At 47.4% G+C, this 22,291-nt stretch overlaps 1 protein-coding gene across 3 annotated transcripts in view; it reads left to right on the top strand.

Moving 5' to 3' along the window:
* LOC125450961 (FYN-binding protein 1) overlaps positions 1-22,291 on the top strand; it is a 177,244-nt gene that overhangs the window by 45,048 nt on the left and 109,905 nt on the right. For all 3 annotated transcript variants that reach the window (XM_059644958.1, XM_059644957.1, XM_048527468.2), the window contains exon 2: positions 2,342-3,476. In XM_059644958.1, coding sequence (XP_059500941.1) covers positions 2,342-3,476 — 1,135 coding nt within the window. The remainder of the gene's footprint in view (positions 1-2,341; positions 3,477-22,291) is intronic.

Genomic DNA, 22,291 nt, shown 5'->3' with positions numbered 1-22,291 from the left:
AACCCAGCTGGTTCCTTTAGGGAAGGAAACTGCCACCCTTACCTAGTCTGGCCGACATGTGACTCCAGAGCCACAGCAACGTGGTTGGCTCTTAAACTGCCCTCTGGACGATAAATGCTGGACCGAGCCAATGCCAAGGATTAAAATCATTAAAATTATGTGTCAGCTTAGTGTAGGATATCAGCCTCTCTGACTGGTCAGATAGCCAATCTGCAGCCAAAGGGGGTGGTATTTCTCATTGAACATCGAGGGGTGATGGTTAGATTGTCGCTTGTTGGAGATAATCATTGCCCGGTCATTGAGCGGTTCAAACGTTATTCACCACATTCCAAACTTGGATGTGGTCAGGTCTTGCTATATATCAGACTCCTCAATGTCTGAGGGTGGTCCGTTGCCTTCAGTGAATGAGACAGCACTAAATGTGAACTCCAATAGTTTGAATACACCATGTTCAAATCTAGGGACAACAAGTGTGCAGAGATAACAAACGCAATAGTAGAAAGAGAGATTTGCATTTATATAGCATCTCAAATATTCCAAAGTGCTTTGCAGTCATTGAATCATAGAGATGTATTGCACAGAAGCAGAGACTTCAGTCCAACTTGCCCACGCTGATCAGATCTCCTAAGTTGACCCATTTCCCACTAAATCCTTCCCATTCATATCCCATACTGATGCATTTTAAATGCTGTAACTGTACCAGCCTCCAACACTTCCTCTGGCAGCTCGTTCCATGCACGCACTGCCCTCTGTGTGAAAAAGTTGCTCCTCAGGTCCCTTTCATATCTTTCTGCTCTCACCTTACTCAAGAAGGCCAAAAGATGTATTTTTTTAAAATGCATTCACTTCTGTAATGTGGGAAACTCAGAAGTTAAATTGTGCTCAGCAAGATCCCATAAACAGACACGTATTAATGACCAGGGAATCAGTTTTTTATGCTGATTTTAGGGTAAATATTAAACAAGGCACTGGGGTCAAGCCATTGGACCTTGAGTTGAAATCATGCGATGAGTTTTTTTTCGGTTAAATGGAGTGATAGTCCAGGGGATCTCCTGTCATTGAAAAGGTAGTGCCTGTAACTGTGTGGTGTCACCCTGGTACTGAAGTTTTCATCCAGGGTGTTCAAACTCAAGGAGCGGTCTCCTGGGCCACATCAGGAATCTAGGGTTCTGGAGAGCACTGGTGCACTGTGATATCACACTGCAGAAATTCACCAAAGGACCTCAGGCAGCACCTTCCAAACCCAGGACCACTTCCATCTAGAAGGACAGGGCAGCAGATACATGGGAACACTACCCCCTGCAAGTTCCCCTTCGAACCACTCACCATCCTGACTTGGAAATATATCCCCGTTCCTTCACCGTCGCTGGGTCAAAATCCTGGAATTCCCTCCCTAACGGCATTTGGGGTCAACCCACAGCACATGGGCTGCAGCAGTTCAAGAAGGCAGCTCACCCCCACCTTCTCAAGGGGCAATGACTTAAGGAAGGCAGCGATGTTGCTATAATATCACTGGGCTAGTAATCTCAAAGCCCAGGCTAATGTTCTGGGAACGTGGGCTTGATTTCCCACAATGGAAGACGGTGAAATCAGGATTCATGACAAACCAGGAACTCAAAGCGAGCTTCACGATAACCACAGTTATTGTTGTAAAGACCCATCTGGAATGGGTGATCTACATGTGACTCCAGGCCCATAGCATCAAGGTTGACTCTCAACAGCCCTTAGGATAATCAGAGATGGACAATAAATGCTGGCCCAGCCAGAAAGACTCACATCCCATGAATAAATAAATAAAAATGACATGAGTTAAAACACAGCACTGTCAGTGGACGTGAGCACAGCCCCTGTGTCCTATTAGCTTGAGCGTTCCTGCAGACCCAATGTATTGAGTTATAAGGGTTTATTTGTGCTGTCATTCGTATGAAACCAAAAATGGAGTTGGGGGCCTGGCTTGCACTGAAACAATGGGGCCTCTCTGGGCCAAGGAGTGTGTGACACCCCATAGTTTCAGTTTGCTAACTGGTTCCTGTAATGATCTCGCAATGTGATACGGAGACAGAAGGAAGTGCCCCTATCTCTTACTTGTGGTCTCTGCCTGTAAATCTAGCTAACACACAGACACCTTGCTGCTGCATTTATTGTTGCAAAGCTTGTTGACACCACAGCAAAGGAAGGTCAGGTTGGCTTGTTGCGACAATGACAGGAAACTGAGAATGTCACGCTTTTGCGATGAACCAATTACAGAGTTTCTTGACTGCTACCAAGAAAACCTCATTTGTCTTAAACTCACTCTCACACGAACCTAACTCTTTCCTTTCTCTCCTGCCATGTTCTGTAGGATCGCAGATCGGATGTGAAGGCTCTGATGGCGAAGTTTGGCAACAAGCCTGTGGAGGAGACATCCTCCTTAGGCCCTCGGCCTGCCAGGTTCACTCCTCACGTCTCATCCCAAGGGAACTCTGTGGCCAGCAGGGCCGCTGGGTTTGAAAGTGCTGCTGCTCCCAAGTTCCCGGCGCTCAAATCGACAGGCTCCTTCAGCGAGAAATCCAGCCAAGCCCCACCCAAACCATTCCAGGACAAGACAGCTTTTCCCAGGCCATCAGCTGTGAAAGCTCAGTTTGAAGGGCTCAACAAGGAAGGCAATGATAGCAAACCTCTGTTTCCGAAGTCCAGTCTGGGGGCTAAACCTTCCCTGAACACCTTCAATGCTCAGAAAGCTGAGAAAGCTGAGAAAGATGAGAAGCCTCCTTTCCCAAAGTCTCAGGTCGGACTGAGGCCTACACTGGACTCGACTGATTCGCCAAAGGAAAATGAAGCTCAGCCAACCTTTCCCAAACCGTCTCCGTTTTCCAAGCCATTGAATCCAGTGACATCCCATGAATCCAAGCCTGTTTTCCCCAAATCCCAGTTCCCAAAGCCCCCACCCAGTCACTCAGGCAACGCGGCTGAAGACAAGCCCCCAAAGCCTGCATTCTCCAAACCTCCGACAGGGCTGAAACACTGGAATGAAGTTAGCAGCACGCCGAAAGAAAACAAGGACGACATTGGAAAAGAGGACACTGTGACTGGGAAAGGGGATGGGGCCTTTGGCTTGAGGTCCCTCAGACCCTTGAATGAGCGAGGGAGATTCCTCAGTCATGGTGGAGAGGACAAGGCATCACCATCCAACGAGAACAAGAGTGAGCCCCTGAGGCCCATTGGCTTGAAGAGCTTCCCTCCAAAACCCAAACAGGAAGAGACCTCTGCTCCTCCCTCAGGGACCAGCAATGTCCTGAAGCTGCAGAACCAGTTCCTTAAAAAAGCGCACAGTCAAGAGACTGAGGAGGGACCAAAGGATCGAAACGCCCCCAAACGGAGACCCCTGCCTGCTCCATGGACCCTGGGGGCCCCACCTCAAAAACCCAACAGACCTCCTTCAGTGAATTTGGACCTTTTCTGCCATCCCCAGGAGAAGCAGCTCCCAGCACCACCAGGTATTTCTCATAATCTCACTTGTTACTGTGTTGCTAAAACATACGTGCATCTTGGCAGAGGGCAGCATTTAAAAATCTTGTCTTTTCAATAGGCATTTGCTAATTCATTCCATTGTGGATCTTTTAACCAAAGCCTCCTTCAACCACAACCTGAATTTATCTCACCCAGTTAACGTAGCAAGGTTTACAGAGCGTTTCTACATTCGGCACCAAGTCAGCTAAGGGGTTATCAGAACAGGAAGGGTCTTCAAGTACAGTAAAGAGGCAATGAGGGTAGCAGAGGAATTTCAGAACTTGCGGTCCGAGCACCTAAGATCACGGCCACCAATAGTAAGATGAGTAGGAGCGACAAGAGGCTGGAGTTCTTAGACAATTGTAGGACAAGAAGAGATCACAGAGTAAAGAGGAGGAGGTGAAACATTGAATTGTAGAAAGTAGAAGCAGGAGTAGGCCATTCAGCCCTTCGAGCCTGCTACACCACTTAATATAATCATGGTTGATCGTCCAAGTCAGTGCCCCATTCCTGCTTTCTCCCCATATCCTTGGATCCCTTTAGCCCTAAGAACTATATCTAATTGTGCTACCTTCTGTTGTCAACTAGACCCCCCTACCATCAGTCACTGTGCAAATGAAGAATGATTCACTGCCCAACTGCATCTTGGCAAGGGGTTGAGGTCTTCGGGAGAGGAGTATAGGCTAGCCAGTCAGGAGATGTCGGTTGACCTTTCACCTCCAAAATCTCAAACGAGACCAAGGCACTCAGCTTAAGCAGAGGGATTGGAGCTGATGAGACTGTCCTCCATAAAGCGAAGATGATTAAGAGGAAGTTAGTTAACTTTATTAGATTAAAGGAGGGGTGTGTGAGGAGGTATGTTGGGAATCTGGAACTCACTGCCTGTAACGATGGGAAAGGCAGAACCTCTCACCACACGTTGAAGAAGGATTTGGATATGCACCACAAGGCTATGGGCCAGTGTGAAGAAAATGGGATGAGGGTAGTTAGGTGGTTGTTTCTGCCTGGAAAGGATGTGGTGGTGTTTTTCTGTGCTGTAGCTCTCTGTGACTCTCTGGAGTCATGAATGGTTTTGGTGGACTGAATAAGGAGAAACGGTTTCTAGAAATGGATGGGTTGGTTCTTTGCTTATTCAGTCATTTCATTCATACCCAGGCATTCAGAGAGTAGTTGCTGGGGTTGAGCTGGTCAGACCGTAACTTCTCAGACTGTAGAGCAGGACACGCTTCCACATTGTTTACATTTGTGAAGGAACGGGTTTGTCCTGTGCTGGGGGAGAAGTGTTGGGGTGGGGGTAAGTTGGTGTGTCGTGGGAGGGGCTGTGCGGTGAACCGAGACTGTCTACAATCTGCTTCACAAGGACCATTCTTACTGTGGCTACTCAGAGCCCGTCAGTCAACATAGGCAGCGTGTTAGTGACTCTTCATGTCTCCTAGCCCCTGACCCAAAGGATGTCCAAAACTAAAGGATTAGGCACCAACAGCACAGATTTCAGACTGACAGAGAAGGACACAAGAAATATTTAGACCCAGGGCATTGTTCTGATTTGACTGGGTGGTGGAAGGACTCATTGGATTCAGATAAACACTTGAGGAAGGGAAAATGTTCAGAGGGAAGATAGAGAGGGGAGTGAGTCAATCTGAATGATAGCTCTTTCAGCGGGCCAGCATGGGAACCGTGGGCCAAATACCCTCTTTCTCGATTGCACCATTCAATAATTCTGATTTTGCTTGAACTACATCAGCTCCATTCTTCCAGCAAAAGACTAAAAGAGCTGGGCTGAGTACTGGGCGGGGTGGGGGCTCTGGGGCTAGGAGACGGTGGCTGTTCCTGACTGTCTGCCCTCCTTCAGTGGTAGCGTCTGCGCTCAGGTGTCCCACAGATCGAGACAACATGGCCCTCACCAGCACAACAGCCACTCCATTTCCCTTTCTACGTTTATGTTAACAATTAATTTGGCTTTTGTGCTAGTATCCCAGCGGGGGCTGCTGAAGCATTTTGCGACTTTCAGTTTAAAGGAGTAAAGGAAACTTTACGCTGTATCTAACCCCGTGCTGTCCCTGTCCTGAGAGTGTTTGATGGGGATAGTGTAGAGGGAGCTTTACTCTGTATCTAACCCCGTGCTGTCCCTGCCCTGGGAGGGTTCGATGGGGATAGTGTAGAGGGAGCTTTACTCTGTAACTAACCCCGTGTTGTCCCTGTCCTGGGAGTGTTTGATGGAGGACGGTGTAGAGAGAGCTTTACTCTGTATCTAACGCCGTGCTGTCACTGTCCTGGGAGTGTTTGATGGGGGACAGTGTAGAGAGAGCTTTACTTTGTATCTAACCCCGTGCTGTCCCTGTCCTGGGAGCGTTTGATGGGGGATGGTGTAGAGAGAGCTTTACTCTGTATCTAACGCCGTGCTGTCACTGTCCTGGGAGTGTTTGATGGGGATAGTGTAGAGGGAGCTTTACTCTGTATCTAACCCCGTGCTGTCCCTGTCCTGGGAGTATTTGATGGGCGACAGTGTAGAAGGGGCTTTACTTTCACTTTAAAAGGTGCATGAAGCTTTACAGGTTCCTGTTGTAGATTTCGGGAATGGAATGACGAAAGGTCGACAGTATTAGAATGAATTACCATTTCCTCTGCACATCCTGCCATTCCCTCCCACTCTGATTCGAGCCAGCCCAAGCTGGCTGTTTCCTCCTGCTCATCTCACCTCCATGTGCAGGTGGAATCAGACTGTTACCACACAGGAACTGAGTTTTCGTTTGCAGTGTGTATGCTGTATTGTCGGGATCCTCACTCCCTCTGTGCTCATCTGCACCTTCCTCACTTGCCAACATGACCACGCCAGGTGTCTCCTCATGTACCTCCCCAAACACACCATCCACATCAGCCTGCCAAACTCCTGCCCGATCCCACGCTCTCTCCCCCCATCACTGCTGGCTCTCGTCAGTCTTCACTCTCTTCCGATCCTTGTTTCCCAATCCCTCTGTGTCACCTCTTCCAATCTCTGTATCTAACCCCGTGCTGTCCCTGTCCAGGGAGTGTTTGATGGGGAGGACAGTGTAGAGGAGCTTTACTTTCACTTTAAAAGGTGCATGAAGCTTTACAGGTTCCTGTTGTATTTCTCTCTCAACTGTTTCTGTGTATTTCTCTCTCAACTCCTGCATCGTTCACTCCTGCCTTGTTTGAAACCTTTTCTCTCCATCTCTCTCTCCCCTACTCCAACAGACTGACTCTCTCTCTCTCCATCTTCCTTCACATATGCTTGTAACTGTGGCCACCTGCTCTAAAGTCTCCTCTCAGCATTGTCCACTTTCTCATCTGCTCAAGATATTTTGTTGTTTAATTGTCTATCACCGCTCACTAACAAAGGAAGAGTTTGCAGGGCAGACGGGGCCGTTTGTGTCATTGTCTTTTCCGCTGCCCAGATCGATGCCAGGCGCTCTGCCTGGTTTCGTTATGGAGTGACTTGCTTGGCCATTTCAGGGTCACCCACACTGTTGTGAGGATGGCAGGCTTCCCTCCCCTGTAGGGCACTAATGAACCAGATGGGTTTTTACAATAATCAATGGCGGTCACATGGTCACCATTATTGAACTTAAATTTCACCATCTGCCACAGTAGGATTTGACCTCATTCCCGAGAATTTTAGCCTGGAATGCTGGATTATGAGTCTAGTGACATTACCACTACAGCACGGCCTCACTACAACTAACTAGGCAGAGAGAGCCTTAGTTTAACACATCACAGTGCGACATTCCTAATGTATTGCGTCAAGGTATCAGCCTGGATGTGGTGCTCAAGTGTCTCCGCTTTAGACAATGAGTCCTCGGAGCAGAAATAGGCCATTCACCCCATTGACTCTGTTCTGACCTTCAATGAGACTCGCGGATGAAGATGTTGCCGACAGCTGACTGGGAAGGAAAGGGAAGAGCTGCCCAAGAGGATCATGTAATCAGGGAACTTTACTGGGGAATAGTTGATAAAAACCGAAAGGGAGTAGCTGATGCTTATTTTGTGTTATCTCTACTTATAAAAAAAACAGAACAGAGCAGCAGAATGCGACAATGTCCAAACAACTTTTCCCTGTTGTTATTTAATAAAGTGTTAGGGGTTTCTCCTCCGGTACCAGGCCTGTCTATAGCTGCCCTCAGTTAAGACATGGGGAGCCTTGCCAACCCATGCTTTCGAGCTGGCCAGGAGTGAATTACGTTTGGAGGAGAGTGTCACAGAATGACAGTCATACAGCTGGGCAGGCTGCAATGCTCAATAGCCTCTGTGGGGATTGATGAAGCGGAGAGAAACTGGGCAGCGTTCAGCTGTGCTTCCTCTTCCTGACTTACTCTCTCTCTAACCCATCCTCTCTCTCTCTCTGTCTCTCTCCCTCCCCACCCCATCCTCTCTCACTCTCTCTCACTCTCTCTCTCTCTCCACCCTATCCTCTATCTCTCTCTCTCCACCCCATCCTCTATCTTTCTCACTTTCTCTCTCTCCACCCCATCCTCTCTCTCCCCACCCCATTCTCTCTCTGTCTTCACCCCATCCTATGTCTCTCTCTCTCTCCCCACCCCATCCTATGTCTCTCTCTCTCCACTCAATCCTCTCTCTCTTCTCTCTCTTTCTCGACCCCATCCCCATCTCTCTCTATCCTCTTCTCTGTCCTCTCACTCTCTCTTTCTCCTCCTCTCTTCCAACCCCCACACCTTATTGTTAACAAATGCAACAGAAAACAGGGCACCGACAGGAAGAGGTAGCATTCAGCTTCTGTCTGCAGATAGCAGTGAAGTAAATCGAGAAAGGATTCTATTACAATCGTAGAACCTTGGAAATGTATGACACCGAGGAGGTCATTTGGCCCATCGTGTCCATGCTGAATATTTAGCTATGTAATTTCACCTCTCTCAGCTCCTGATCGAGATTCTTGAAGGTTATGGATTTCAAGGGGCTATCAAACTTTTTAAAAAATAATTTCAGCATTTCTGTCTCAAACTTCCTTCAGGCAATTAGTTCCAGGCCCCTAGAAAATTTCTCTCCACTCTCCTCAACTTTGTTCTGATCCTGCTGCTAATTCGTTAAAATGGTTACTGGCCATTTTGCTTATAAACATTGATCCCTACAGTCTACTAAACCACTCTATCAAGAATTGCCTTGATTTTACACATTCTGATTAAATCGCTCATCGGGTTCTTGCTTCCAAAGAAACACCACTCCTGACCAAGCTGTTCCAGTGCAGTTATAACACTGGGATCTACCCGACAATGTGGAAAATTGCCCAGGTATATCCTGTACATAAAAAGCAGGACAAATCCAACCCACCGATACCGCCCCATCAGTCTCCTCTCGGCCATCAGTAAAGTGATGGAAGGTGTCAGTAACAGGGCTGTCAAGCAGCACCTGCTCAGCAATAACCTGCTCAGTGACGCCCAGTTTGGGTTCCGCCAGGGCCACTGAGCTCCTGACCCCATTCCAGCCTTGGTTCACACATGGACAGAAGAGCTGAATTCCAGAGGGTGAGGTGAGTGTGACTGGAGGAACAGCACCTCATATTCCCCCTTGGAAGCCTATAACCCAATGGTCTCAATGTGGACTTTACTGGCTTCAAAATCTCCCCACCCCCGATCTCATCCCAAGGCCAGCAGCCCCCCTCATCTCCAACTTCTTGATCTGCCCACCGATCCGCTCGTCCCACCTCACTGACCAATTCCCACCCTTACATGCCTACACTCACCTTTACTAGCTTCATCCCTGCCTCCTTGACCTGTCTGTCTTTTCTCCCACCTATCCGCTCCATTACCTACCTGCTATCACCACCTCCCCCGTATTTATTTCAGAGCCCCCTTCCCCTTCCTGATTTCTGAAGATGGTTCCTAGACATTGTGTTCTGCTCACAGATCCGTGCAAATGGCCCACCATTCTTCCAAACCCCTACATTTCCAAAATTCACTTGAAAGTAAAAACAGAAAGTGCTACTGAAACTCAGCAAGTCCATCCGCACCTGGATTTTGGAATTTAGAGTTTAATGATGATCATGAAACCATTGTCAATTGTTAGAAAACCCCATCTGGTTCACCAATGTCCTTTAGGGAAGGAAACTGCCATCCTTACCTGGTCTGGCCGACATGTGATTCCAGACCCACAACAACGTGGTTGACTCTGAACTGCCTCTGGGCAATTAGGGATGGGCAATAAATGCTGCCTGGCCAGCTATGCCCTCATCCCATGAATGAATGAAACAAAAATTGTGTCTATAACCAAGAAAGTTGAGCCACTGTTCCTGCCCTTCTTGAAGACATGTCTTCTCAGTGATATCATAATTCCAACTATTTACTTCCTGTGGCCTGCTCCCATCTTCCCTTCATTCTTCTGTCTTCCTCACTAAGCTCCATGCCCTGAAATACATTTCAATAATCAATGAACAACTCCTTTGTTGCCTGTTTTCTAGCCTTTTATCTTCTTTAGCTCTGATAACGGTGTACACTTTCCCCTCAGCCTTCTCTGCCCCAAGGAAAATAACCCCAGCCTATCTGGTCTCTCTTCACGGCTCAATCACTCCAACCCAGGTAACATCCTAGTTAATCCTCTTTCATGCAATCACATTCTTTCTACGGTGTAGTGAACAAATCAATGAGCAGCTCTCCAGCTGTGGCCTAACTAACATTATATCCAACTCCATCATTACTCCATGTGCTTATACTCACTGTCTTGGCTAATGAAGGCAGATATCCCCTATGCCTTCTTAATCACCCGACCTACCCATCTGCTGCCTTCAAAGGTCTGTGGATACACACACCAACCTCCCTCTATACTTCCTCGGGTCTATCATTTAATGTGTGCTTCTGTGCTTTGTTAATCCTCACAAAATCATCACCTCACAGTTTTCAAGGTCCAATTCCAATTGTTCAGCCCATCTGACCAGCCTGTCTCTAACGTCCTGCAGTCTGAAGCTTTTCTCAAGGTGAATGTACATGTTGTCTGTGAACTTACTGATCATACTTGCTACATCCATGTCTATGTCATTGACATAGAACATAGAACAGTACAGCACAGAACAGCCCTTCAGCCCACGATGTTGTGCCGACCATATTCAGCAAACAGCAAGGGAGCCAACCCTGAACCCTGTGGTGTTACCACTGAACACAGGCAATTTCCAATCATAAAGACAACTGCTTCCAAAACTGATAATAATGCCTCAAATTTTAAATCACGGCCTCTCCTCCGCCTAACCATCTCTCCAACCACATGTTCATTGCCCTAACCTTTTATTTCTATACTCAGTAGAGTGTGATGCAGGGAGTAATTCAATCATTGCTACTTTTGAGATTATAACGTACGATTCTACATCCAGTGCCCTAAAAATCTACCTCTCAGACTCACTGTCTCTCATCCTCTAACATTCCATCTGTTTATTGCCTCTCTGACTCGCTCTCTGTGCTGCCAATCATCCTCTCTGTCTCTACAACCCCTATTGTTTGGATGCTGGTTATTTAGCCTATCAACCCCAAAACCCTCCAACATATCCCACTCAGACCCACCCTATCCCTGTAATCCCACACTTCCCATGGCTAACCCATCTAACCTGCATGGCCCTGGGACAAAGTGGCATGACAGTCACCCAAGGTTGGAATCGAACCTGGCTCCCCGGCACAGTGAAGCAGCATGCTAACCACTGAGCCACCATGGCACCCAGGAAGGACAGTCCTGTACAACCAAAAGGAGCAGGAGGCAGGATTTTCACCTTTCAGGCAAGATGAAGCCCCACCTCCATAAGATCCTGGTCATTCTGATTGACCAGTGCTTCTGTAGATCCAGTACCATGTTCTGTAGCAGGACCCAGGGCTGGGATTACAGTCACTTCCCGGCTCTGGGGTCTCCACGTCCAGAAGGTGAGTATGGAGGGTGGTGTGTTGAGGGTGGGTGTCACTGCCTCACAGAGCATGGATTTAGGTGCTGAGGGGATTTGATGGAGAGGCTGAGCTATGACGGAACCCTCATGAGGGGCAGCCCGATGGAGAGGGTGACCAATGGAGACCAAGTGAGGGTTGTACCCCAAGGTCAGAGCATCTCATTCACACCACCCCCCCACCTCCCAGTCTGAAGACCTTGAATTCAGGCCATGTGGGAAACAACATCATCTCAGAGTAACGGACCATCCATTTAAGACAGAGATGAAGCGGAATTTCTTCTCTCAGAGGGGAGTGAATCTGTGGGATTCATTACCACAGAAGCCTGTCGAGGATTGGCCATTAAGTATATTCAAGGCTGAGTTAGAAAGATTTCAATCAGTAAGGGGATCAAGGGTTCTAGGGAAAAGGGAAATTATATTGAGAATTATCAAATCAACCACGATCTCATGGACAAAGCATACTCAGTGGGCTGAATGGCCTACTTCTTCTCCTATCTCTTATGGTCTGATGTTCCTATTGGCCATTGAGTCACTAGTTGTCCAATGAAGAGTCTCAATGAGAGTGCAGGCATCCCTACATACAGCCCATACCTCCCTAATATTGGAAGCAGTGTGAGGAGTGGGTAATCGGTAACCCCCTACAGCATTCCCTCCCCCGAAAGGGGTGTGTTACAGGGTTTTTGTATTATTATTCACTCATGTGTCCAGGGGCGCTGTTGGTGGCCCTGGATTTACTGCATGTCCCGCAGGTCCCTTTGACAATCTGTACAGATTGTGGTTGCGCTCTGATCACTCTCTGTCTCTCATTCCTTTACTCTCTCGCTTTGACTGACTCTCACTCTGATTCTCTCTGGTCAATCCTTCTATCTCTCAAAGTACAGGAACAGGTCCTTCGGCCCACTAAGCCTGTGTTGACACAAGATGTATTTCTAAACCAGAAACTTTTTGTCTCTCTGCTGTCTGTAACCCTGTATTCCCTGCCTGTTCACATCTCCAAGGTGCCTCCTAAATGTTGCTGCTGTATCTTTCTCTGCCTCCATCACTTCCAATGGTATCACATTCCAGACGCTTACCAATCTCAGTGCCAACGTCTCACCTCCTTTAAACCTTCCCCCTTTACCTTAAACTTAAGCCCTATGGCCATTGACTGGGAAAAAGATTCTGATTCGCATTCTCTCTGTCATTGATTAATCCTCATTTTGACTGTCTCTCCCATTCTCTTTTACTGTCACTCTAACTCACTCAGGGTCTCTCTCATTCTCCATCTTCCTCTGACGAATCCCTCCATCTTTTCTCTCTCACCCTTAACTTACCTCTGCCTCTCTCTTACTATGACTCTCCATCCCTGAGTCTTGCTCAGTCTCTGGTGCTGACTTACAATCACAGAATCCATACAGTGTGGGGACAGGCCATTCAGTTCAACTAGCCCATGGCAACACAACCCCCTCCCCCGTAACCCTGCACATCCCTATACACTATGGGCAATTCAGCACATCTTTGGACCGTGGGGGGTAACCATTCGATGTTGTTTTTGTTTGGAACAATGGGAAGTGCTAACTGCTGTATTTTTGAACACACAGCCCAGCTGTCTCTGCAACACTGACTCTGGGCTATGGGCTGTGAGAATGTGGGGTAAGACCAGATTGCTTCTTGTGGCTTTCTGTCATAACTTACTGAGTTAACCTATTGAGGCACAGAGCAGTAACTGTTTTCTGCAAAGTAACCTTCATACCTGCGATGTGCATTATATTTGGTAGTGTGAGTGCTGGCTTTTCAATTGCCCTTCCAGTGCGAAGTCTCATTTTTATTGTGCTGGTACCTGGGCTAGGGCAGCAACAAAGTGGGGAGGGTGATGAGCCTAGTGGTCTGTTCGGGTGGAGCTCCAGGGTTGCCGAGATGGGTGCTGAGTGAACAGATCCAGGGCCGTCCAACACGTAACCCCTTCAGATGTAAACAGCCTCATGTCAGGCCGAAGGTCCTGCCTTTTGCAGGAAAAGACAGTGAAGCAGCATGCTAACCACTGAGCCACCATGGCACCCAGGAAGGACAGTCCTGTACAACCAAAAGGAGCAGGAGGCAGGATTTTCACCTTTCAGGCAAGATGAAGCCCCACCTCCATAAGATCCTGGTCATTCTGATTGACCAGTGCTTCTGTAGATCCAGTACCATGTTCTGTAGCAGGACCCAGGGCTGGGATTACAGTCACTTCCCGGCTCTGGGGTCTCCACGTCCAGAAGGTGAGTATGGAGGGTGGTGTGTTGAGGGTGGGTGTCACTGCCTCACAGAGCATGGATTTAGGTGCTGAGGGGATTTGATGGAGAGGCTGAGCTATGACGGAACCCTCATGAGGGGCAGCCCGATGGAGAGGGTGACCAATGGAGACCAAGTGAGGGTTGTACCCCAAGGTCAGAGCATCTCATTCACATTGCAGGAAGACCCCAAATTATGCACAGATCTCTGAATCACTTCCTGAACAGGGCCTTCCTCAGGATCTGGATGCATGGAAATGTCTAGGTCTTCACCATATATATCCCCAAAGTGACTTTTCCACAGAAAGTCAACTTCCACACGGTTTCCAAATTCCCACTGAAGTCATCGCCACAAGAGATCCAATCCACTTGGAGACAGTTGCACAGCTTAATTGCAGCTCTTCCTGAGTTTTAATTATTCCCAGATTTGGGAATTGCTGGCTGGGATAGCACGCAGCTGGATAAGCAGATTTGCAACACCATGCTTAGGAAGTACCAATCAGATCAGTTTGAACTGAAGAGAGGAGGGGGATTGGAGAGGAAGGGAAGACAAAATGTGATGGTAGATCGAATGAAAGAAAGGTGAATGCAGAGGAGGGAAATGAAGGACGAGGGAATGGAAATGAGGATCAATATGAGTCGGCGCTTGATGAAGAAGATGGGAATGGGTCGAATGGGAGGAGTAGATAGAAGAGGGGAAGGGGAAGGAGGGATATTGAGAAGGGGAATGAGGAAGAAAATTTGGAGGAAGGAGCACGTTTAGGACAGATAGCTCTGTACTGTGACAGTGTATACCTTTCCTGTTTAAAACTTCTGCACTTTAATCCATAGAATAGCACCATTTCAGTTCAATGTTTCCTCCTGCCTTCCGGGCCCAGCCCCCCTCCGAGTACAGGTGTTAGAGCCGTCCCTGACCCTAGGGGCTAAGTTCCGGATACCGAATGACTTCCTCTATTGCTGGTCTAGCGTCACATTTACTCAGGCATAACCAACTCATAGTGAATCTACTCTCACCAACCTGTTTGCATCTTTTACAAACATAGCAATTTAACTCAATACTGCGAGTGTTTCTGTCGGTGCACATTTACAGAAATAGAGCTCAGTTTCAGGCTTCGAGCTCAAAATAGTTCATGAGCTTAACTACACGGGCTAAGAGTTCTTGAACTATCTTCAGCTTCATTTTTGATCCAAAAATAAATTTCTGCAAACTTTCACACTCGCAAAGCCTTGTCACATTGACAGCTTGCAGTGCCTCCCTGTCACAGACCAGTGAGTTTGAGGTCTGTAACAGTATTTTCAGAACATAATGCGGCTGATAGAGCCAGGCCATCAACTCTTAGAACAATTCCAGCACAGGACGTGGCCACCCAACCCATTATCGCCATACTGGCTCCCTGGAGGAGCAGCTCCCAGCCTGCCTCACACTGCATCTCCCTGTAGTTCGGCCAATATCTCTACAGGGAATAATCCGGTTACGTTCTAAAGATGTTGATTGAATCTGTCTTCACCAGATTCTTGGTGAGTACAGAGCTGATCCTAACTAGTCGCTGTTCAAAAATCGCTATTGCTTCTTTTACCAATCACCAGATATCTGTGTTCTCTGATGTGGAACCTTCCATCAAAGGCTTCTCCCTCTCTGCTTCGTCCAGGCACTGACATTTGTGAACATCTCAATGAAATCTCCTCCTAATATGCTCTTATGCAAGGAAAACCACCCCAACTTCTCCAGTCGGCCCTCAAACTTCATCCCTGGAAAGATCCTCCTGATCCCTTTCTGCAATCCTCCCTAAAGTGTACCATCCAGAACTGGGCACATTATTGCAGCCAAAGCTGAACTAGCAACCTCGACAAATTCACCACAACCTCCCTGCTCTTGTAATCTCAGTCCCTATTTTCTTCCAAGACCAGCTGATAGTGATATAGACAAACCCAATCCCAGGTTGAACATAGAACATAGAACAGTGCAGCACATTTCAGGCTCTTCGGTCCACGATTTTGGCCGAACTTTTACCCGAATCCTAAGGTCTATCTAACCTCCTCCCCTACCTTTTACCATCATCCATATGCCTATCTAATAGCTGCTTAAATGCCCCTAATGAGGCCGACTTCACTACCCTCTCTGGCAATGCATTCCACGCCCCGACCACTCTCTGAGTAAAGAACCTAAACTCTGATGTCTCCCCTATATCTACCTCCACTCACTTTAAAGCTATGCCCCTCCTAATAGCCACCTCCACTCCAGGAAAAAGCTTCTGGCTGTCCACTCTCTCTATACCTCTGATCATTTTATAACCCTTTATTAAGTCACCTCTCGTCCTTTGTTGTTCTAAAGAGTAAAGCCCTAGCGCTCTCAACCTTTCCTCATAAGACCTTCCCTCCATTACCAGGCAACATCCTGGTTAATCTCCTCTGCACCTTTTCCAACACTTCCACATCTTTCCTGTAATAAGGCCACATGGAACAAAAACAAAAGTTGCTGGAAAAGCTCAGCAGGTCTGGCAGCATCTGTGGAGGAGAAAACAGAATTAACGTTTTAGGTCCAGTGACCCTTCCTCAGAACTGATGGTGGCTGGGAAAACGTCAGTTTATACGCAGAAAATAGGGAGGTGGGTGGGGTAGGGAGTAGACGATAGGATAGACCCCAAAGAGAGAAGAAGACAGTTGGACAGACAAAGGAGTTGCTAATGATCAGGCTGGGAGGGTGAATAGTTGTTCATGGGGACTGTTAGTGACTAACAACACAGGGTGTGTAGTGGGAGGCTGTGTGGTAACAAGGCCTGGTGAGTGGGGTGGGGGGCTGGGACATGGGGGAGTTTAGGCCCTAAAATTATTGAACTCAGTATTGAGTCTGGAGGGCCGTAGGGTCCCCAAGTGGAAAATGAGGTGTTGTTCATCCAGCTTGCACTGAGCTTTGCTATAACACGGCAACAAGCCAGAGACTGAGATGTTGGCCGGGACAGGGTGGTATGTTAAAGTGGCAGGCAACTGGTAGTTCAGAGGCATTTTGCAAGCAGAATGTAGATTTCGGTGAAAGCTTCATTTTCTGAGTGCAGAGGAGACCACAGTTAGCTCCGGGTCTATCTTGCAAGCAGAATGTGTACATTTTTGAAATGCCTTTTAAATGTTTATCTCACTGAAGTGAATCAATTTCTTCTCCTTGGCCAGCTGAGGCAGCTTTTCTTTACCATGTCCTTCCGAGCTGCTGGTGTGAGCCTCTAATAATTCTTGAGAACTTAGTATTAGATTTTATTGTAACGTGAAGTCAAGCACAGGGGAACAGGAGTGCAGTGAACAATTTACATCATTCCCAGCACCAGTTCGAATGACTGAAACTTTCTTGTTAAAACAGCTTGAAGATTTTTGTTGAAACTCTCCTTGTTTAGACCATAAGACCATAAGACCATAAGACATAGGAGTGGAAGTAAGGCCATTCAGCCCATCAAGTCCACTCCGCCATTTAAATCATGGCTGATGGGCATTTCAACTCCACTTCCCCGCACTCTCCCCATAGCCCTTGATTCCTTCTGAGATCAAGAATATGTCGATCTCTGACTTGAAGGCATCCAACGTCCCGGCCTCCACTGCACTCCGTGACAATGAATTCCACAAGCCCACCACTCTCTGGCTGAAGAAATGTCGTCTCATTTCAGTTTTAAATTTACCCCCTCTAATTTTAAGGCTGTGCCCACGGATCCTAGCCTCCTCGCCTAACGGAAACAACTTCCTACCGTCCACCCCTTCTAAACCATACATTATCTTGTAAGTTTCTATTAGATCTCCCCTCAAACTTCTAAACTCTAATGAGTACAATCCCAGGATCCTTAGCCATTCATCATACGTTAAACCTACGATTCCAGGGATCATCCGTGTGAATCTCCGCTGGACACGCTCCAGGGCTAGTGTGTCCTTCCTGAGGTGTGGGGCCCAAAATTGGACACAGTATTCTAAATGGGGCCTAACTAGAGCCTTATAAAGCCTCAGAAGCACAGCGCTGCTTTTATATTCCAACCCTCTTGAAATAAACGACAACATTACATTCGCTTTCTTAATTACAGACTCTGCCTGCAAGTTAATCTTTAGAGAATCCTGGACCAACACTCCCAGATCTCTTTGTACTTCTGATTTGCGAATTTTCTCACCATTTAGAAAATAGTCCATGCCTGTATTCTTTTTACCAAAGTGCAAAACCTCACATTTACTCACATTGAATTTCATCAGCCATTTCCTGGACCACCCTCCTAAACTGTCTAAATCTTTCTGCAGCTTCCCCACCTCCTCAGCACTACCTGTCTGTCCACCTATCTTTGTATCATCGGCAAACTTCGCCAGAATGCCCCCAGTCCTTTCATCCAGATCATTAATGTTAAAGGTGAACAGCTGCAGCTCCAACACTGAGCCCTGCAGGACACCACTCGTCACCGGTTACCATTCCGAAAAAGAGCCTTTTATCCCAACTCTCTGCCTTCTGTCAGACAGCCAATCCTCAATCCAAGCCAGTAGCTCACCTCAAACACTATGGGCCCTCAGCTTGCTCAGCAGCCTCCCGTGAGGCACCGTATCAAAGGCCTTTTGGAAGTCTAGATAGATAACATCTACTGGGTTTCCCTGGTCTAACATACTTGTTACTCTTCAAAGAATTCTAACAGGTTTGTCAGGCATGACCTCCCCTTACTAAATCCATGCTGACTTGTTCTAATCTGACCCTGCACTTCCAGGAATTTAGAAATCTCCTCCTTGACAATGGATTCTAGAATTTTACCAACTACCCTGGTTAGGCTAATCGGCCTATAATTTTCCATCTTTTGTCTTGATCCTTTCTTAAACAAGGGGGTTACAACAGCAATTTTCCAAACATCTGGGACTTTCCCTGACTCCAGTGACTTTTGGAAGACCACGACCAAAGCCTCCGCTATTTCCTCAGCCACCTCCCTCAACTCTAGGATGTAGCCCATTGGGGCCAGGAGATTTATCAATTTTTAGACCTTTTAGCTTTTCTAGCACTTTCTCTTTTGTAATGCCTACCATACTCAACTCTGTCCCCTGGCTCTCCCTAATTGTTGGCATACTACTCATGTCTTCCATTGTGAAGACTGATGCAAAGTACTCATTAAGTTCTTCAGCTATTTCCTTATCTCCCATCACTAGCCTTCCAGCATCAATTTGGAGTGGCCCAATATCTACTTTTGCCTCTCGTTTGTTTCTTACGTATTGAAAGAAGCTTTTACTATCATTTCTAATATTACTAGCTAGCCTACCTTCATATTTGATCCTCTCCTTCCTTATTTCTCTCTTTGTCATCCTCTGTCTGTTTTTGCAGCCTTCCCAATCTTCTGATTTCCCAGTGCTCTTGGCCACTTTATAGGCTGTCTCTTTTGCTTTGATATATTTCCTGACTTCCTTTGTCAGCCCTGGCTGTCTACTCCCACCCCGGATAATCTTTCTTTTCTTTGGGATGAACCTCTGTACTGTGTCCTCAATTACACCCAGAAACTCCTGCCATTGTTGCTCTACTGTATTCCCCACTAGGCTCTGCTTCCAGTCGATTTTAGTCAATTCATCTCTCATGCCCCTGTAATTACCTTTATTTAACTGTAACACCATTACATCCAATTTTGCCTTCTCTCTTTCAAACTGCAGACTGAACTCTACCATATTATGATGCTACCTCCTAAGTGTTCCCTTACTTTAAGGTCTTTTATAAAGTCTGGCTCATTACATAGCACTAAGTCCAGAATAGCCTGCTCCCTTGTGGGCTCCATCACAAGCTGCTCCAAAAAGCCATCCTGCAAACATTCCATGAATTCTCTTTCTTTGGATCCACCAGCATGCTTCAGAGACGGGGACCGCTTCTGTTGAGGTCAAAAATCGCACAACATCAGGTTACAGTCCAACAGGTTTATGTGAAGTCACAAGCTTTCAGAGTCTCACCCCTTCTTCAGGTGTCAGTGAGAGAGGTGGCCTCAGACACAGAATTTGTTAGCAAAAGATCAAAGGGTGATAGGGCTGATGCAAATGTTTAGAACAAATCTAAGGTGGCTGTTAAATCTTCAGTCAGTTAGAAAGGATTGATACGCAAATTCCAGAATTTCTTTCAAGTCCCTGGCTCAAGATAACTAAAGCTTTGTCAGTTCCCTCGGTGTATCAGAGATGACCTTCCAAGTCAGACAATGCATATTAAGTGTGAAGCCTTGTTGAGATTCTGGCTTTGTATCAATTCAGAGTCAGACTGGTTTTCTTTCCAAAGTGGGAATTAATAAAATGGCAGCGATAATGGGAACTGCAGATGCTGGAGAATTCAAGATAACAAAGTGTGGAGCTGGATGAACACAGCAGGCCAAGCAGCATCTCAGGAGCAGGAAAGCTGACGTTTCGGGCCTAGACCCTTCATCAGAGAGGGGGATGGGGAGAGGGAACTGGAATAAATAGGGAGAGAGGGGGAGGCGGACTGAAGATGGAGAGAAAAGAAGATAGGTAGAGAGGAAAGTATAGGTGAGGAGGTAGGGAGGGGATAAGTCAGTCCAGGGAAGACAGACAGGTCAAGGAGGCAGGATGAGGTGGTAGGTAGGAAATGGAGGTGCGGCTTGAGGTGGGAGGAAGGGATGGGTGAGAGGAAGAACAGGTGAGGGAAGCAGAGACAGGCTCCTGAGATGCTGCTTGGCCTGCTGTGTTCATCCAGCTTCACACTTTATTATCTTGGATTCTCCAGCATCTGCAGTTCCCATTATCTTGGAGACAGTCTGGGCTGGTTTTGGGATGCAGTGGGGGGAGGGGATGAGCTGGGCTGGTTGTGTGGTGCAGTGGGGGGAGGGGACGAACTGGGCTGGTTTTGGGATGCAGTAGGGGGAAGGGGAGATTTTGAAGCTGGTGAAGTCCACATTGATACCATTGGGCTGCAGGGTTCCCAAGCGGAATATGAGTTGCTGTTCCTGCAACCTTCGGGTGGCATCATTGTGGCACTGCAGGAGGCCCATGATGGACATGTCGTCTGAGGAATGGGAGGGGGAGTTAAAATGGTTCGCGACTGGGAGGTGGAGTTGTTTATTGCAAACCGAGCGGAGGTGTTCTGCAAAGCGGTCCCCAAGCCTCCGCTTGGTTTCCCCAATGTAGAGGAAGCCACACCGGATACAGTGGATACAATGTCATATATAAAATGTCATATTGTTTGCCTACAAATTGTGTGCTTTTTGAACAAAGTGGAATACATCTGCAATTATGAACCTGCAAATGTAAACTCACTCCATAGATTTAAACTTGTGTGTGTGTGTGTGTGTGTGTCTGTGAGAGAGAGAGTGAGTGTGTGTGTGTGAGTGTGAGTGTGTGTGTGCGTCTGAGTGTGTGAGTGTGTGAGTGTGAGTGTATGAGTGTGAGTGTGTGTGAGAGATAGTGTGAGAGGGAGTGTGTGTGAGTGTGTGAGAGAGAGTGTGTGTGTGTGTGTGTGTGTATGTGTGACTGTGTGAGTGTGTGAAAGAGAGAGAGTGTGTGTGTGTGTGAGAGAGAGAGACTGTGTGAGTGTGAGTGTGTGTGTGTGTGTCTGTGTGTCTGAGTGTGTGTGTGTGTGTGTGTGAGTGTGAGTGTGTGTGAGTGTGTGTGTGTGTGTGTGTGTGTGTGTGTGTGACCGTGTGAGTGTGTGAAAGAGAGTGTGTGTGTGTGTGTGTGTGAGAGAGTGACTGTGTGAGTGTGAGTGTGTGTGTGTGTGTCTGTGTGTCTGAGTGTGTCTGAGTGTGTGTGTGTGTGTGTGTGTGAGTGTGTGTGTGTGTGTGTGTGTGTGACCGTGTGAGTGTGTGAAAGAGAGTGTGTGTGTGTGTGAGAGAGTGACTGTGTGAGTGTGAGTGTGTGTGTGTGTCTGTGTGTCTGAGTGTGTCTGAGTGTGTGTGTGTGTGTGTGTGTGTGTGTGTGAGTGTGTGTGTGTGTGTGTGTGTGTGTGAGTGTGAGTGTGTGAGTGTGAGTGTGTGTGTGTGTGTGTGTGTGTGTGTGAGTGTGAGTGTGTGTGTGTGAGTGTGTGTGTGTGTGTGAGTGTGAGTGTGAGTGTGTGTGTGTGTGTCTGTGTGTCTGAGTGTGTGTGTGTGTGTGTGTGTGAGTGTGAGTGTGTGTGAGTGTGTGTGTGTGTGTGTGTGTGTGTGTGTGTGACCGTGTGAGTGTGTGAAAGAGAGTGTGTGTGTGTGTGTGTGTGAGAGAGTGACTGTGTGAGTGTGAGTGTGTGTGTGTGTGTCTGTGTGTCTGAGTGTGTCTGAGTGTGTGTGTGTGTGTGTGTGTGAGTGTGTGTGTGTGTGTGTGTGTGTGACCGTGTGAGTGTGTGAAAGAGAGTGTGTGTGTGTGTGAGAGAGTGACTGTGTGAGTGTGAGTGTGTGTGTGTGTCTGTGTGTCTGAGTGTGTCTGAGTGTGTGTGTGTGTGTGTGTGTGTGTGTGAGTGTGTGTGTGTGTGTGTGTGTGTGTGAGTGTGAGTGTGTGTGTGTGAGTGTGTGTGTGTGTGTGTGAGTGTGAGTGTGTGTGTGTGTGTGTGTGTGTGTGAGTGTGTGTGTCCGAACTTGGCTACAGCCTCTTCTTGGTGCCTCCGCGTCATTCTTGTGTATCCCACAGTCCTCCTTTACCCAAAGATCCGAAGCGAAATGTCCCTGAAGTGTTCTCCCACTGGGAGGGAACATCTCTGTCTGGCGATCATTAC

The sequence above is a fragment of the Stegostoma tigrinum genome, chromosome 3, assembly GCF_030684315.1.
Source record: "Stegostoma tigrinum isolate sSteTig4 chromosome 3, sSteTig4.hap1, whole genome shotgun sequence".
In the NCBI taxonomy this organism is placed as follows: Eukaryota; Metazoa; Chordata; class Chondrichthyes; order Orectolobiformes; family Stegostomatidae; genus Stegostoma; species Stegostoma tigrinum.
The sequence above is the reverse complement of the archived record's forward strand: the minus strand, read 5'-3'. Positions and strand labels throughout refer to the sequence as shown.